General features: G+C 37.2%; 1 protein-coding gene across 1 annotated transcript; it reads left to right on the forward strand.

Moving 5' to 3' along the window:
* The first annotated feature begins 346 nt into the window (after positions 1-346).
* LOC144448060 (myomesin-2-like) lies at positions 347-9,056 on the forward strand. Its single transcript, XM_078138209.1, has 8 exons — positions 347-412; positions 3,697-3,993; positions 4,719-5,024; positions 5,395-5,700; positions 6,019-6,321; positions 6,538-6,840; positions 7,475-7,780; positions 8,212-9,056. Exons 2-8 carry the CDS (start codon positions 3,708-3,710, stop codon positions 9,054-9,056), a joined length of 2,655 nt encoding a protein of 884 aa, XP_077994335.1. The 5' UTR covers positions 347-412; positions 3,697-3,707.
* Positions 9,057-14,003: the final 4,947 nt, after the last annotated feature.

Here is a 14,003-nt window from a genome sequence, read left to right on the forward strand (position 1 = left end):
ACACAACACATCACATCACAACACAATGCAACACAACACAACACAACACAACACAACACAACACAACACAACACAACACAACACAACGCAACACATCACATCACAACACAATGCAACACAACACAACACAACACAACACAACACAACACAACGCAACTCATCACATCAATAGACTAGGTAACCCTGTGGCACGGTGGCGCTGTTAACAAACAAATACTTTTGAACAGTCAAATAACGCATGCGTAGACGTCACCCCCATTTCCTGGAAATTTGAAATTTTTCAGAAATGGATAATTTGCCAGCCTTAGATCTGCAGAAACCGTAACAGCTTTGAACGGTCGCCATTTATAGTTCACAGTGACGACCAATTACTTCGACTTGATGTAGTTTATATTTACCTTGCCGTAGAAACGTGAGTATGAGATCTAGACTGAACGTACGTAATGTGTATTTTAGTGGTCTGTGCATTTGACTGGTAACTGTTATTAAACTGGTCAAAACGACTTCAGTGTTGCCCCTGAAGGCCGAAACGAGGTACCGCTACACCGGTGTAACGAAATATTTAATCTGTGTAAAATATCATTATGCTCATACGTGTTCAATTCGCGATACTAAAATGTGACCCCATTTGAAATTTCGACAGCTCTCAGGGAGTCGTCATTATTTATGGCCGGGGGGGGGTCGGAGGAATAGAGCGGTTCACTCAAAAACTGGGACGTCAAAGGGGGGGGGGGTACTAAAAAACACGGGAGTGAAAGGGTATAGTGCCACTCAAATTTATGTAGTATTATTACAACCTTGACATGTTAAAATAGCACCAGAAATCATTCTTTTAGTCCTTGAATTTCAAAAATCTCCAGGAACACAACACCCCCACCTCAAAGATTGATTCAACTTATATCGCCAATTTTACTAGCTACTTTGGGAACAAGCTGCATTCATTGTCACATCTGCCTTTTCAAATAAGCTACATCCATCATGTTATGAGGAAATTCAATTTCAAAATAAAATGACTGGTTTTGTATGTATGTATGTATGTATGTATGTATGTATGTATGTATGTATGTATGTATGTATGTGTGTGTGTGTGTATGTATGTATGTATGTATGTATGTATGTATGGATGGATGGATGGATGGATGGATGGATGGATGGATGGATGGATGGATGGATGGATCTCAATGGAACACTCAACCTCAATTTGTGTAATGTTTGTAGAACGCCATTATGACTGTAGAATGGAGGGGTGGGGGTATGAAAAAAGATTGGGACAAGGAGGGGTTTCGAAAAAATTTGAAGCCAGGCAGGGGAGGTTACTCAAATTTAATACGGCGTATTCCGGTTATCGAACTTCCGGTTGTTTCGCAGGAAAGTATCGCGAGAGGGCGCACCATATCTGACAAAGTGAGGGCCAGAATTTTCGTCATGGCATCTAATAGTATGGCGATGTATGAAGCTGTCAACAAAATGGGCGTAAAAGAACCCCGTGCATTCATAAAAGAGTGGAAAATTACTACTTCTAAATCTACTAGATATCGCCAGAAATGCTGTCAACCTTGGTCTTGAAACACTAGAAAATGATAATTTTCTGAGAGAACGGAAGAGGAGACGAATAGTGGATGTCGGGCATCAAAAGATTACTAATCGACAGCGGAAACATTGAAAGTTGGACGGATGACCTTCGAAATATACCTGATGTAGACATGATAAACATATTTCTTTACCTTACTGGTGTCTGTTGCTGGACAAAAGAACGATTAGAAAATTACAAATCTGACAACAGCTTCCAATCTGATTAAAATCCGATGTAGATGTTGGCTGATCGTTCATTGCTATTTTACCTTCGTTATTTTGCCTGAATTGACCTTCTTGGTACATGTTTACATTTTTTAGCCTGCCTGATTGCCTCCTCTACGATCAGGCTGAAAAATGTAAACATGTACCAAGAAAAATAATATCAGGCAAAATAACGAAGGTAAAATAGCAATGAACGATTAGCCGACATCTACATCGGATTTTAATCAGATTGAACGGCTTACAGCTACAGTCATTGCAATATTGAGAGTTCGGTCGACAATTACCAAGCCACATGTTTATATTGTAACTGATGTCGCCGCATACTTAGGCCTTTCTTGTTTATTAGAACAGTGGTGTAGCACCACGGGTGAAATCATAAAACTTTGTCCGGAAAAAACCATTTCATGTACTGGTTATAAGTTGGCATAAACATATGTGTATTGATATACTCAACTTTACTATCACACTTTGGTTAGCTTGCTATTCTTCATTCAGGACCATCAGTGTATAAAAAAACCCATTGAAGTCGGCAACGAATCATAAATATTGTTATTGTGATTGATGTACCACACCGCCCACCCCTTCAATGAATTGGCCTTCCATGTAACGTTTACGTGGTTCACTCATCATACCATGTCTTATACCGATCTGATTAAAATCCGATGGAGATGTCGGCTAATCGTTCATTGCTATTTTACCTTCGTTATTTTGCCTGAATTGACCTTCGTGGTACATGTTTACGTTTTTGTCCTGATCGGTAGAGGAGGCGATCAAACATGTACCACGCAGGTCAATTCACGCACAATAACGAAAGTAAAATAGCAATGAACGATTAGCCGACATCTACATCGGATTTTAATCAGATTGGTTTTATACAAGCTGCAATAACTGTAGCGTATATTGTGATTTTGAAGGTTCTTTCCTCTGTTTTTGTACCTTTTTCCGTTCCGATGTTTGACTGGAAGCAATCACTACAATTTCTCCAACGGTAACGCAAATGGACGAGGTCACACTGAAAACGTGAGTGAGATGTCAGTGTACTACCCGTTTCAAAATGTTGCTACTTTTGGGTTTTCCTCACGTTCGAATTGCAGAGCCAAACTTACGCGAAATATTAGGAGAACGAGAGGTTAATTTGCTATTTCGTTATTTGATGGGCGATAATGCAATATTATAGCGTAAAGTTACGGGGAATGACAGACAATCTTTAGTCAGTGGTTACGATGCCTATAGACTATGCTTTGCAACAATGCTCTACTATTTCTGGCCCTCACTTCCGGTTCTAAAACAGCGCCCCTAGTGGCCAAACAATCATATCTTTTATCTTTTCGGGGCTTTTTCGATAACCGGAATACGGCGTATTGAATTTCAAAGCAATTCCTCCACCCCCCGTCATAAATAATGACAGCTCCCTTGAGTAGAATGTGTGCATAAATCTGAAAGTTCTTGGTACGGCAGTAAGTTCGTGCGTGTATATTTGTGTGGAATGTGCAATTGGTATATTGTGTGTATTTACTGTGTCTTTTAAACAAATTATCAAGGACATTTCGTAGCAAAGCCTGGATTGGACAAACCAGTTTGACCTGGTGCAACATGCACTTTACAAACAGGTTTCCTGTTCTCACTGGGAAGCAACTGTTCATTTACAATTGCACGTTGAATAGAATTTCCCGATTTCGACGCCTTTCTGAATTGTTGCATTTTCAGAGCATTTGTCCGAAGTTAAGGTATTTATAAAAATATTCATTCATGGGAGTGTTTAGGTGTAATACATACCTAAGACACAGTGTAAATGCGTAGAACCGTATTGTTGTATTGTTATGTTTTATTTTCAATGAATGCAGACTTGAAAATGTGTTGAGTTGATAATCACAGAATGATACCCTTCCTCCTCAACAGAATTTCCATGAATGGCAAAAACTGTTATCTCTCCTCTTCGGCAGCTCTTTTTTGACCTAAGCGAGGAGATTGGGGAAGATGATGAGCAGAAGATCAGAGATCTAGCCAAAGGGCAAATCAAAGCACGTCCGTTAGAAAAATTGAAAAATCCCACAGCAATATTCGCATATCTGAGTGACCATGTATGCAAATCTGAAGAAGACCTACTGTGTTATCTTAAACAATTGCTGGTAAAGATTGGCAGAAGCCCTCTTATAAAAGACTACATAGAGGTATATGAGGAAGAACAAAAGAAAGGTAAAGTGATCACTTATAAAAGAAAAAAACAGACAGACAGGCAGACAGACAGACAGACAGACAGCTGAGACTGACAGACAAACAGACAGACAGACAGACAGACAGACAGTTAAACAAACAAACAAACAAACAAACAAAACAGCTGGTATCGCAGGCTCTTTATTGCATTTTCAACTGAAAGGTGATTCTTGATAAATCTAGTTTGAATTATATCAGTGTCTTCTGTAATTAGCTTACGTCACACTGGATTTCACGTAAAGGGACACAGTTTGAGTTGGAACGTTTATGGGAATAACGTCTTTAGCATACTTGAAATGTCCTCGCGGTATTCTACTTACTAAAGGATACCACTACTTGCAATTGAATGAACTCAAACCTAAATGACCCGGTGACGTCATTTATAATGCATATAATTATGTCAAGGGAATATCCCTAAGGTATTATGGTTTGAACTGAAGAGTGACAAATTACAATATTGTAGTGTCACGGAAGGTATGCGACAACACGACCATTATACAAATCTAAGAACAGTTTAATCAATATTTAAAGCAAAGCGCTTACAAAACCCACTTTAAAGATTAACCTTTCTGATACACTCAGATGTAGACAAGCTAGATAGAAACATGTTTGCTTGATATTTACTGGTATGTTTTCACTTGTTATGATGTATGATAAACAATGAATTAGTAAAGACAGATATATTCGACTTCATTCTAAATCTGTAGCTCTCCCTGGGATTCCTGGGACACCCAACATTATCGACGTTGATGCCAACAAAGTAGCAATCCGTTGGTCGGAACCCGAGGCACGTAACAACACTTCAATTACCAACTACACAATTCAAAGGAAATGGAAAGAAGAGAATGAATGGACAGTAGAGTCATCGGATGTTGATCCAAAATGTACCGAGTTTATCGTATCTGGTTTGACTGAGGGGAACACATATCAGTTCAGAGTAGCAGCACATAATGCAGTGGGACTTGGAGAGTATAGTAAAGCTTGCAATCCAACAACAACTAAACGGAAATATGGTGAGTTTCATAGAATGACATTCATAATGTGGTGAGAAACCTTATATATATATATATATATATAGTTATATATATAGTTATATATGTAGTTATACATATATGTATATATAAAGTTATATAGTTATATACTCGGATTTTCGTGCTTTTGCGATCTTCTGACAGTTAAATCTGTATGTCAAGGTCTATTTGTTCACATAAAATATCATTTAATTAATACATTAACCAACATCATCTTACGTGAACAAATACACCGACTTTGTATCTGCCTACTAATTCTCTCAGCTGCCAGTATAGGTACATACAGTCACACTTACCGAACCATACGTTCTTCCTTGCTTGACACATTTTTAAAATTTGATTTCTCCACTAGATGTACCATCATCTCCAGGAAAACCAATTACCACTGAAGTCTGTGCTAGCAAATTAACCATCCAATGGTCGGGCCCTCTATCCGATGGTGGCAGGGCAGTATCAAACTACGTCATTGAAAGAAAAGATAATATTGAAACGCACTGGAAAGTTGTGTCACGTGATGTGGAACCTTTTGACAACTGTTATGTTTCGACAGGACTGATTGAAGGACGCACTTACCAATTCAGAGTTGCGGCAAAGAATTCAGAGGGTATCGGCTCATTCAGTGATTTGTCAGATTGCACCACAACTAAATCTCCATATGGTAAGATTACATATTTTATTTGATAAATAAAAATCAGTGCAAAGATGTAAATACCGATTATGAGTTATAGTATTGTATGCTCATTATATGACGATAACTGCAAGTATATAATAATATTTAGCTCCTAAGGGGCGAAGCTCAAAGGGGACTACAACTTTGGGGTCTGTCTGTCCATTGTCAGATACTACGCTAGTGTTAATTACTATGCCATCGTAGAGGACGTATTTCTGAAGTAACCACTTTATTTTGTGCAGCCAATTCAGCGTTCTACTGTTTTAATATCTAGAGTCTGAATAGCATCTATTTATCATTTTTTAGATGTTCCTGGGCGTCCAGAACAACTAAATGTGCTTGAAATAAATGCCAGCAGAGTGACATTGGAATGGTCCAAACCTGTATCAGATGGGGGATCACCAATTTTATCCTATATCATTCATAAAAAGGACAAAGTCAACACACACTGGAAAGAGGTTTCATCTGATGTTGATTCTGGGGACACTACCTTTGTAGTACATAGTCTGGTTGAAGGATATATCTACCAATTTAGAGTTGCAGCAAAGAACGCAGCTGGTGTTGGAAAATATAGTGTTTCAGATGATATCAAAACCAAAGCCCTGTATGGTAAGTTATTAAGATTGGTAGCATTAACATACATTTATATGTACAGCACCGGTTGAGAATGATTGTATAATTTAGAAACAAATTTAAAAGTAACCTGCACTTCCTATGTGAGGGAAAATCAAATATTTATGTTATATGTGCATTTTCATCTTCATTTCTTCCTTCATTAAGAATATTTAAGTACTTGGTTACTACATGTTCCCTATATTTTTTTAGGATTACCAAGTGCTCCCATAAAACCAGCAGTAACCGACTTTACTAAAAATACAGCAACTATAACTTGGTCAGAGCCAGAGTCAGATGGTGGATCAGCAATAACCAAGTACCTCATTCAAAGTTTGGAAAACATTACCAACCAATGGAAAACGGTGACATCAGTTAGTTACACCGAGCTAAGACTATTTGTAGATGGCTTAATTGAGGGGTGTACTTACCAGTTCAGAGTAGCAGCACAGAATATGACCGTTGTTGGAGAGTTCAGTGAACCGTCAAATCCAATTGTTACCAGACCATCACACAGTAAGTACATTACACAAGTTGCACTTGTCTATTATTTGATAGAGCACTTCATGTAAAAGCTTGGCAAATTGTCTTCAATGAGAAGCTACATGGTTTGTATAAGTATTGAAGAAACTAAGAATGGCTGGTGAACTTTCTTTTCTAAAACCAAAGCTGCTCAATGTATGTGAACAGTTTTGTCAGGCATATACGTTATATTGCTGAGGATCTGATGGTGATCTGTCCGATTTAATCTGACTTCTAATTCTGTCAATAATTAAGTTCCAAGGGTTTATGCAATGGTGATAATAAGTGTTATGTTACACCAGTACCTCTAATTCATTTCCGGACGATAGGTGTTTTTGGATGGTAATTTTTTAAATAGTATGCCAGTTGTTTTTATTAGGATCTCAAGATCTTCATTCAACAACATACATTGCAGACCAAGGCCTATACATAGAGCTAATAAAATATGCAGTTGCACTACTTTTGAAGTAACTAGATTATAGAACATCAAATTTACTTTGTAAAAAATAAATATTATAACTGATTAAAGGTTTAACTTACTGTGGTTTCAAGTTACTATATGATGAAGGAAGATCAAATGAAATTATTATAATTTATTATCTTTAAATGTCCTAATTTTGTTCTCCAGAAACTCCAGGTGCACCAGGTAAACCAATAGTAATTGGTGAATGTGATAACAAGGTGACAATTAGCTGGTCATCTCCTGTATCAGATGGTGGAGCTACAATATCAAACTACATCCTTCAAAGAATGGACCATTCCAACAATCACTGGGTTATGCTTTCTCCTACAATAGATCCTGAGAAAACTATAGTGGAGATTGATGATTTGACAGACGACCACACTTATCAGTTCCGTGTGGCAGCCAGGAACTCAGCTGGTATTGGGGTGTTCAGTGAACCATCAGATGCACATATGATCACACAAGCAACCAGTAAGTCTTAAACTAACAGTGCCTTTTACATTTAATAAACATCCATTTGTGTACACACCCTATCAACATTTCCACCAAATATCAGGCGAATCCGCCCCCAAAACCCACAATCACATATGTTGACCCAAACACAGACCTGTGGTGCCTTTATTTTGATTTGAACACATGGGCATATAGACGGACAGACACCACACCATGCCTATAGTACTACGGCGCCTTATCAGTTCAGTTGTGCTAATAATCAAAACAACCATGTCAAAAGTGATTACGTCTTGCATGCTACATGCATTGCCAGTTTAGCATTAGACAGCATATATTACAAATTCCACATGTCAATTGAACATAGAAATAACTATATGAACAACTGATTATATACACTATATAATTAAATTGATTATCTAATAACTTAACTTTTCAATTGTGTTTTTCAGGTACAGAAACTATTCCCATATGGTCATTGCATGGAAAGGTATCTGGTTTTGCCTGTCCACGTGGGATATCATTCATTCCTGGAAACAAAATAGTTGTTGCAGATAATAACAAGATGAGACTGACTATTGTAGACTATGTAAATGGAGCGTATAAAGTTTGTGAAAAAATAAATCTCAAAGATCATCAACTTCCAGGTGTTCGTAAAAATATGAGGCCATGGGACACAGCAGTGTCGACAAATGATGAAATTATTTTTACCGACACAGCTAATAATCAGATTGTCACGTTGGTTAGAAATACACCTTCGCATAAATTCACTAGTATAGTTCAAAATCCAAATATAAAACCACGGGGAATCGCTGTCATGAATGACAAGATATTTTTTACAGATATCAAACATAATTGTGTGTCCGTATATGAAAGAAATGGGGATTTGTTCACTACGATTGGGAGGGAAGTGGGAGAATTTGATAACCCCATGTCTGTAGTCGTTAATAGTCAGAATCAGATCATTGTATCCGATAACGAAAACAACCGAGTGCAAGCTTTTGAGATCAATGAGTCCAAAGAAGCAAAGTTGAAATTTTCATACTGTCCCCCGGATGATCATCACAAACTGCTTTCTCCAACTGGACTTGCCATCGACAGCTGTGACAACATATACGTTTGTGACAGTGGCAATCGCAGGATTGTGAAACTGTCACCAAGTGGGGAACTAATAGGTTATATTGATGACAGAGGTTTAGGAAGGCCCCTATACATATCAGTCACTACCGATAAAAATGTTAGAATAGCAGTCACTGATTCAGAGGCAGAAGATATAAAAATTTACTCAATGCCATGAAAACAGCTAAACAAAGAGGTCAGAGAAAAGTATATTTGGATCAAAAACCTTGTACTCAGGGTCTATGACGCTGTGGGGTCTGTAGTTGTCACAAAATGGTGATTTTAGTAAAGTTTATTGGCCGGGGTCAGTGACATTAGGTTAACTGGCTACACTGGCTATTTTATTTACTAGTGATGGAAATATGATATTTTTCGCGCATATAATTTCAGTTAAGTTGCACATTAGCATAATTTGTTAGGACAGATGGTTTGCTAGTATATAAACAAATTTTGTTCACACATGACCTGTCATGACTTATTTCTTGAACTAAGCATGCTTAGATGAGTTGGTAAAATATAAACAGTTCACGGGAAATGGATATATTGTTCTCCTTCGGAGAATTTCGTGGCAAATTCAAACGGCAAACGGGTATAAAATAGTATGTTTATGCACTAAATGTATTATCCACCAACTACTAGGAATTGTTTAGCCATATGAAAAGCACAGATGAGTAATCTCCTATATCCATTGTGTATGCACGCATTGTTAATGGGGTATAAGCATCACGATGTCAAAGGTCAGCGAGTTCCTGTGCACTGACACTAAATTACTGTACACACGGAATGGCAACGAGACGAGATCAGTTTCGGAACATTGGTGTACATAGGGGAGTGAACATAGACAATAGTTTGAAAGGAATTGGTCTATACCACTCTAATAGAATTTTACATTAGTATCATTATCTAAATTGACACTCTACAGCGGCTCGACTGCATGCTTGGGTTTTTCTTCGTGACCCAGACAATATAACAAAAGGTTATCTATAAATGGATATGATGCCCCTTTCAATCATACCGTCTGCACGCATTAACACACACGTACAGATCTATTGAAATATTTGGTAAAACAAACCGAACATCAATCATAAATTGCATTCTAAAATCAATGTTTTCAAATGTACTGACAGCAGAAAAATTTATTTTAATTAAATTTACTCCACCCATTTCTTATAACAGCTTAGCCTCCAACAGCTCAACTTGCAAGATTGAAAGTTGAAAATGTCTGTATACAAGAATAACACTTTCCTTTGTCAGAATTTTTTATACAAAGTGACCTGTATGTGAAACGTCACAGTTTTGTAAATGATTTACAAAATTACACAGGCAAACGGTATGTTGTATGTAAAAGTTAGAAATTTGAACTGTACAATTGATGTAGATGTTGAATAAAGAGATGTACTAGTTTTACCAATACTTAAGTCGACATGCATGTGCATATCTTTCTGATTGACTGCGCCTGGGGTACCAGATTGTATTAATTAGGACTTCAAACAAAGGAAAGGCAACGAACGAAATGAAATCCGAGATGGACAAATAACAAATGTATTTGATAATTTAAAAAAAGGTACATGTACATCATTTCTCTTCAGTAAATGGCAATTTTTTTGGTATCATTTGGAGTGAGTAAACCTTCACTTTTACTGTCAATATGCAGATTTTCATGGCGAAACATTTGGATAAAAAATAATACAAACACATTGTCCCACTACAACCACAGTTTCTCAGTAACAGAAATGAAATATTCCGTATGAACCATTCCGTGTGAACCATTTTTTCAGGGTCAACGACTTAACCTGTAGATGTTTGACGATATGGCATACCTCGTACCTGACCAGACTTAAGGCAAAATACATCGGAGGTCACCTCGGGTATCATCATTGTTTGTACTATGACAGACAGATAATTATGCTATTGTACGAAGTTCAAAGCCTACATCATACCTCGAGAGGTTATTCTAAATATCCCTTTATGGTTTTAAAAGGAAAGTTTATTCTTTCGTAGAATGCTTATAATGCAGGTTAAACGTTTCCATGTGCACAATGAATTAAGATGATGGCACTTTAACTATTAAATTATAAATGTCAATTATTAATAACGGTACGTGCCCTACTTATGAACTCCACGTTTTTGATTAGTAAGTAGCCTGAGTGTCGCTCTAGCTTGGTTTAGATTATATTTTAAGGTATACACAGACGCCCCAATATTCTCTCTCTCTCTCTCTCTCTCTCTCTCTCTCTCTCTCTCTCTCTCTCTCTCTCTCTCTCTCTCTCTCTCTCTCTCTCTCTCTCTCTCTCTCTCTCTCTCTCTCTCTCTCTCTCATAACTGAACTAGTACATTTAGATAACTGTTGTTGAAACGGTGCCCCTAATGTTTAAATAATTGTCGATTATAACTCGTAACATGACAGATGTAGATCTTTTTTTTTGTTCGAGACATGTAGGTGTGTAAATATTGCCAACTACTTCAGATTCTATCCACCCACGCAGGGCTATGCCACTCACAACAGGAAATGCATGGCATAAAAACATACCTTGCTGCGGTTTTGGTGGTTATTCATTATTGAGATGTGAATAACGTATAGAAGTTGACAGGGATTAGTTTTAGCACAGTCAGGTGGACTGTGGTTCACTAGTAGCATGTTCGATTTGCAAATCGGGGTCGTTTCTTTCTACATTAAAACCAGACAGTAATTTGCTTTTAAAATATGGATTAAGAAGACCGCCATATTGATTGCATTCATTATAATTATCTGTTAACAAAAAAAAGTGATAGTCTCTAGGTTTAACCTTGCCCCCCAATCGCTACCGAGAAGTCACACAGGCTTTCATAAATATAAAACTTCAAAAAAATTGGACTTTTAGTTTCGAATGACGCAAAGAAAGGGGGAGGAGATTTCCCCACACATAACAAATACAATCATAAATCATGGTAATTGTTAGGGTATGAAAAGCCACTACGCATCTCGATCAGGAGGAGCATAGTTCTCAAGGCGGAGACATGAAAGGTGAGTGTGATATGTTTAAGCTGTTGTCGATTATTCCTATGCCTATAATTACGTATGAACCACGTATAGCATCACATGAAAACGTACATGTTGTTTCCGAATTATCTATTCACGGAATTCTAGCTAGTTAACTAATTACTGTAGCATTAATTCAGTTCGCCAGGACCATTAGCCTACACGTCGGTGAGAATTTGCATTTTGCTACACGTCACGTGTAATCGTGCGGGTTTTTTCGCCATCCAATTCACGAAATAGGTTGTATTGATAATTAATGATTAGCACTAGAATGCTAAATGAAGGTACATAATAGTCGTGTATTAGGGTAAAATAAGTAATCTAGACGGAAAAGATAACAACACATACATATAAAACACACGCTAACGCCTCACTGCCCCCTTCTCACACCGTAGTTTGCAGGAATGTTATATTAGTGTGCTACAGCCTCAAGCTCGAACCCATATTTAACGCGCAATATTTCTTTTTTAAAACCAACAACAACAACAAAAACTATCGAATGTGAATGTGCCCTCCATGAATAACAATAGTAGATTATCCGGTTGCCTTTGTATTTGGTGGGGAAATTACTTTTGGTGTCTAGTTGGGTATTTGTTGAAAACAAAATAATTGCATCACAGGTATGTGATTTGGGTAAACCTTAAAAACTACTGTGGGAATGCTTTCAGGGGTGTGTATTCAAAAATTAAGATTTGTTTATGACAAGATTACATCAGTAATATGCAAATTATTGCTAAAATGTGTCTTTTGGTAAAACAATCTTTAATGCCAAAACTACTGAACAGATTGAGCTGAAATATAATTGGGATATATCTGGGGGTATATACATTATAAATCTTATAATGATCTCATGAGTGATATGCAAATTAGGTGTAAAAGTGTGAATTTTAGTCAAAAACTTATATCTCAAAAAGTACTTGGTCAATGTGACTGAAACTTGATGACATTTTCTTCAAAACATTTTGACAAAATTGGCCTAAGCAACCATGACCATGCCCTTAGCAACAACCAAATTGCAGTATATTTTGGTCAAATAACAACATCATCTGGTAGGCAAGTGACTACAAGTTCACAAAATGTATGCAAATATCCCTAGCAACAATGGCCATATCCATAGCAACAGTCAAACAGTGGTGTATTTCACAAAAATAATAACAGGGATTCTTAGACAAGTGAATAAACATTCAAAAAGTATGCAAATATGCCTAGCAACAAGACCACGCCCATGGCAACAGCCAAATGATCACATATATTGCAACGCTAACAACAGGGATTAATAGACAAATGAATGAACATTCGAAAATGTATACAAATATGTCTAGCAACATAACCACGCCCATAGCAAAAGCGGAAATGTTCGATATTGCAAAGATAACAGGGTTGATAGGCAACTGGATAATCCTTCAGCAAAGGAACACCTATACCTAGCATGGATCAGCATGAGGGTAAACATTTTTAAAAACGGTACAGCTGTGCTGCAACGCCTTTGGTGCTATTCTTAGTTTTAGAATATTAAGAGGGAGCTAAGATGCACACCAATAAAGGCTAATTTTAATGTAAACAAATGTTCCTTTTATTGTTACTTAACAAGTGGATAAGATTTACATCTCTACACAATACATTTTTCCTAATGTGAAAGTTCACAGAAACTTCGGCAATCGCAGTTTAGCTGAACTCTCTTGAACCGACTTCAGAAATGTATGAAAGCGAAAAACTACTTGTCACACCAAAATTACAGTGTCACTTTCAATTTCAGGTACTGACTACAAGTAAAACAGTGGCCCTGTACGGTTTAGTAGGACAAAGCATTCACTTTTGAGACACGGTCAATGAACACGTTGAACTTGACTTTGATCTTTCGGTTTGTGCATTTTCCTCTTATGCAAATCATATGAGTAAAATGCGTATTACATATAATTCCAATGGGTATAAGGAACACACAAACACACCCACCTCTTTTACACACCTTTAGAACAAGTCTTTATAGAATAATCGATGGGATACTTGTTAATATGCCAATGTATGCAATTAGTTACTATTCCTACCAAAATAGTATTTGATATTTAACCCCTACAGTAGCAAAATTTCGTCTCACTATATGACCTG

This window comes from Glandiceps talaboti, chromosome 17, assembly GCF_964340395.1.
Source record: "Glandiceps talaboti chromosome 17, keGlaTala1.1, whole genome shotgun sequence".
NCBI classification, from domain to species: domain Eukaryota; kingdom Metazoa; phylum Hemichordata; class Enteropneusta; family Spengelidae; genus Glandiceps; species Glandiceps talaboti.

What these genes read in the sequence shown, in the direction of transcription:
- LOC144448060 (XM_078138209.1), top strand. Translation starts at nt 3,708, where the DNA reads ATGGCAAAAACTGTTATCTCTCCTCTTCGGCAGCTCTTTTTTGACCTA. An exon ending in TGAGGAAGAACAAAAGAAAG is followed by an intron (nt 3,994 to 4,718) that starts GTAAAGTGATCA and finishes CTAAATCTGTAG; the next exon opens with CTCTCCCTGGGATTCCTGGG. An exon ending in CAAAACCAAAGCCCTGTATG is followed by an intron (nt 6,322 to 6,537) that starts GTAAGTTATTAA and finishes ATATTTTTTTAG; the next exon opens with GATTACCAAGTGCTCCCATA.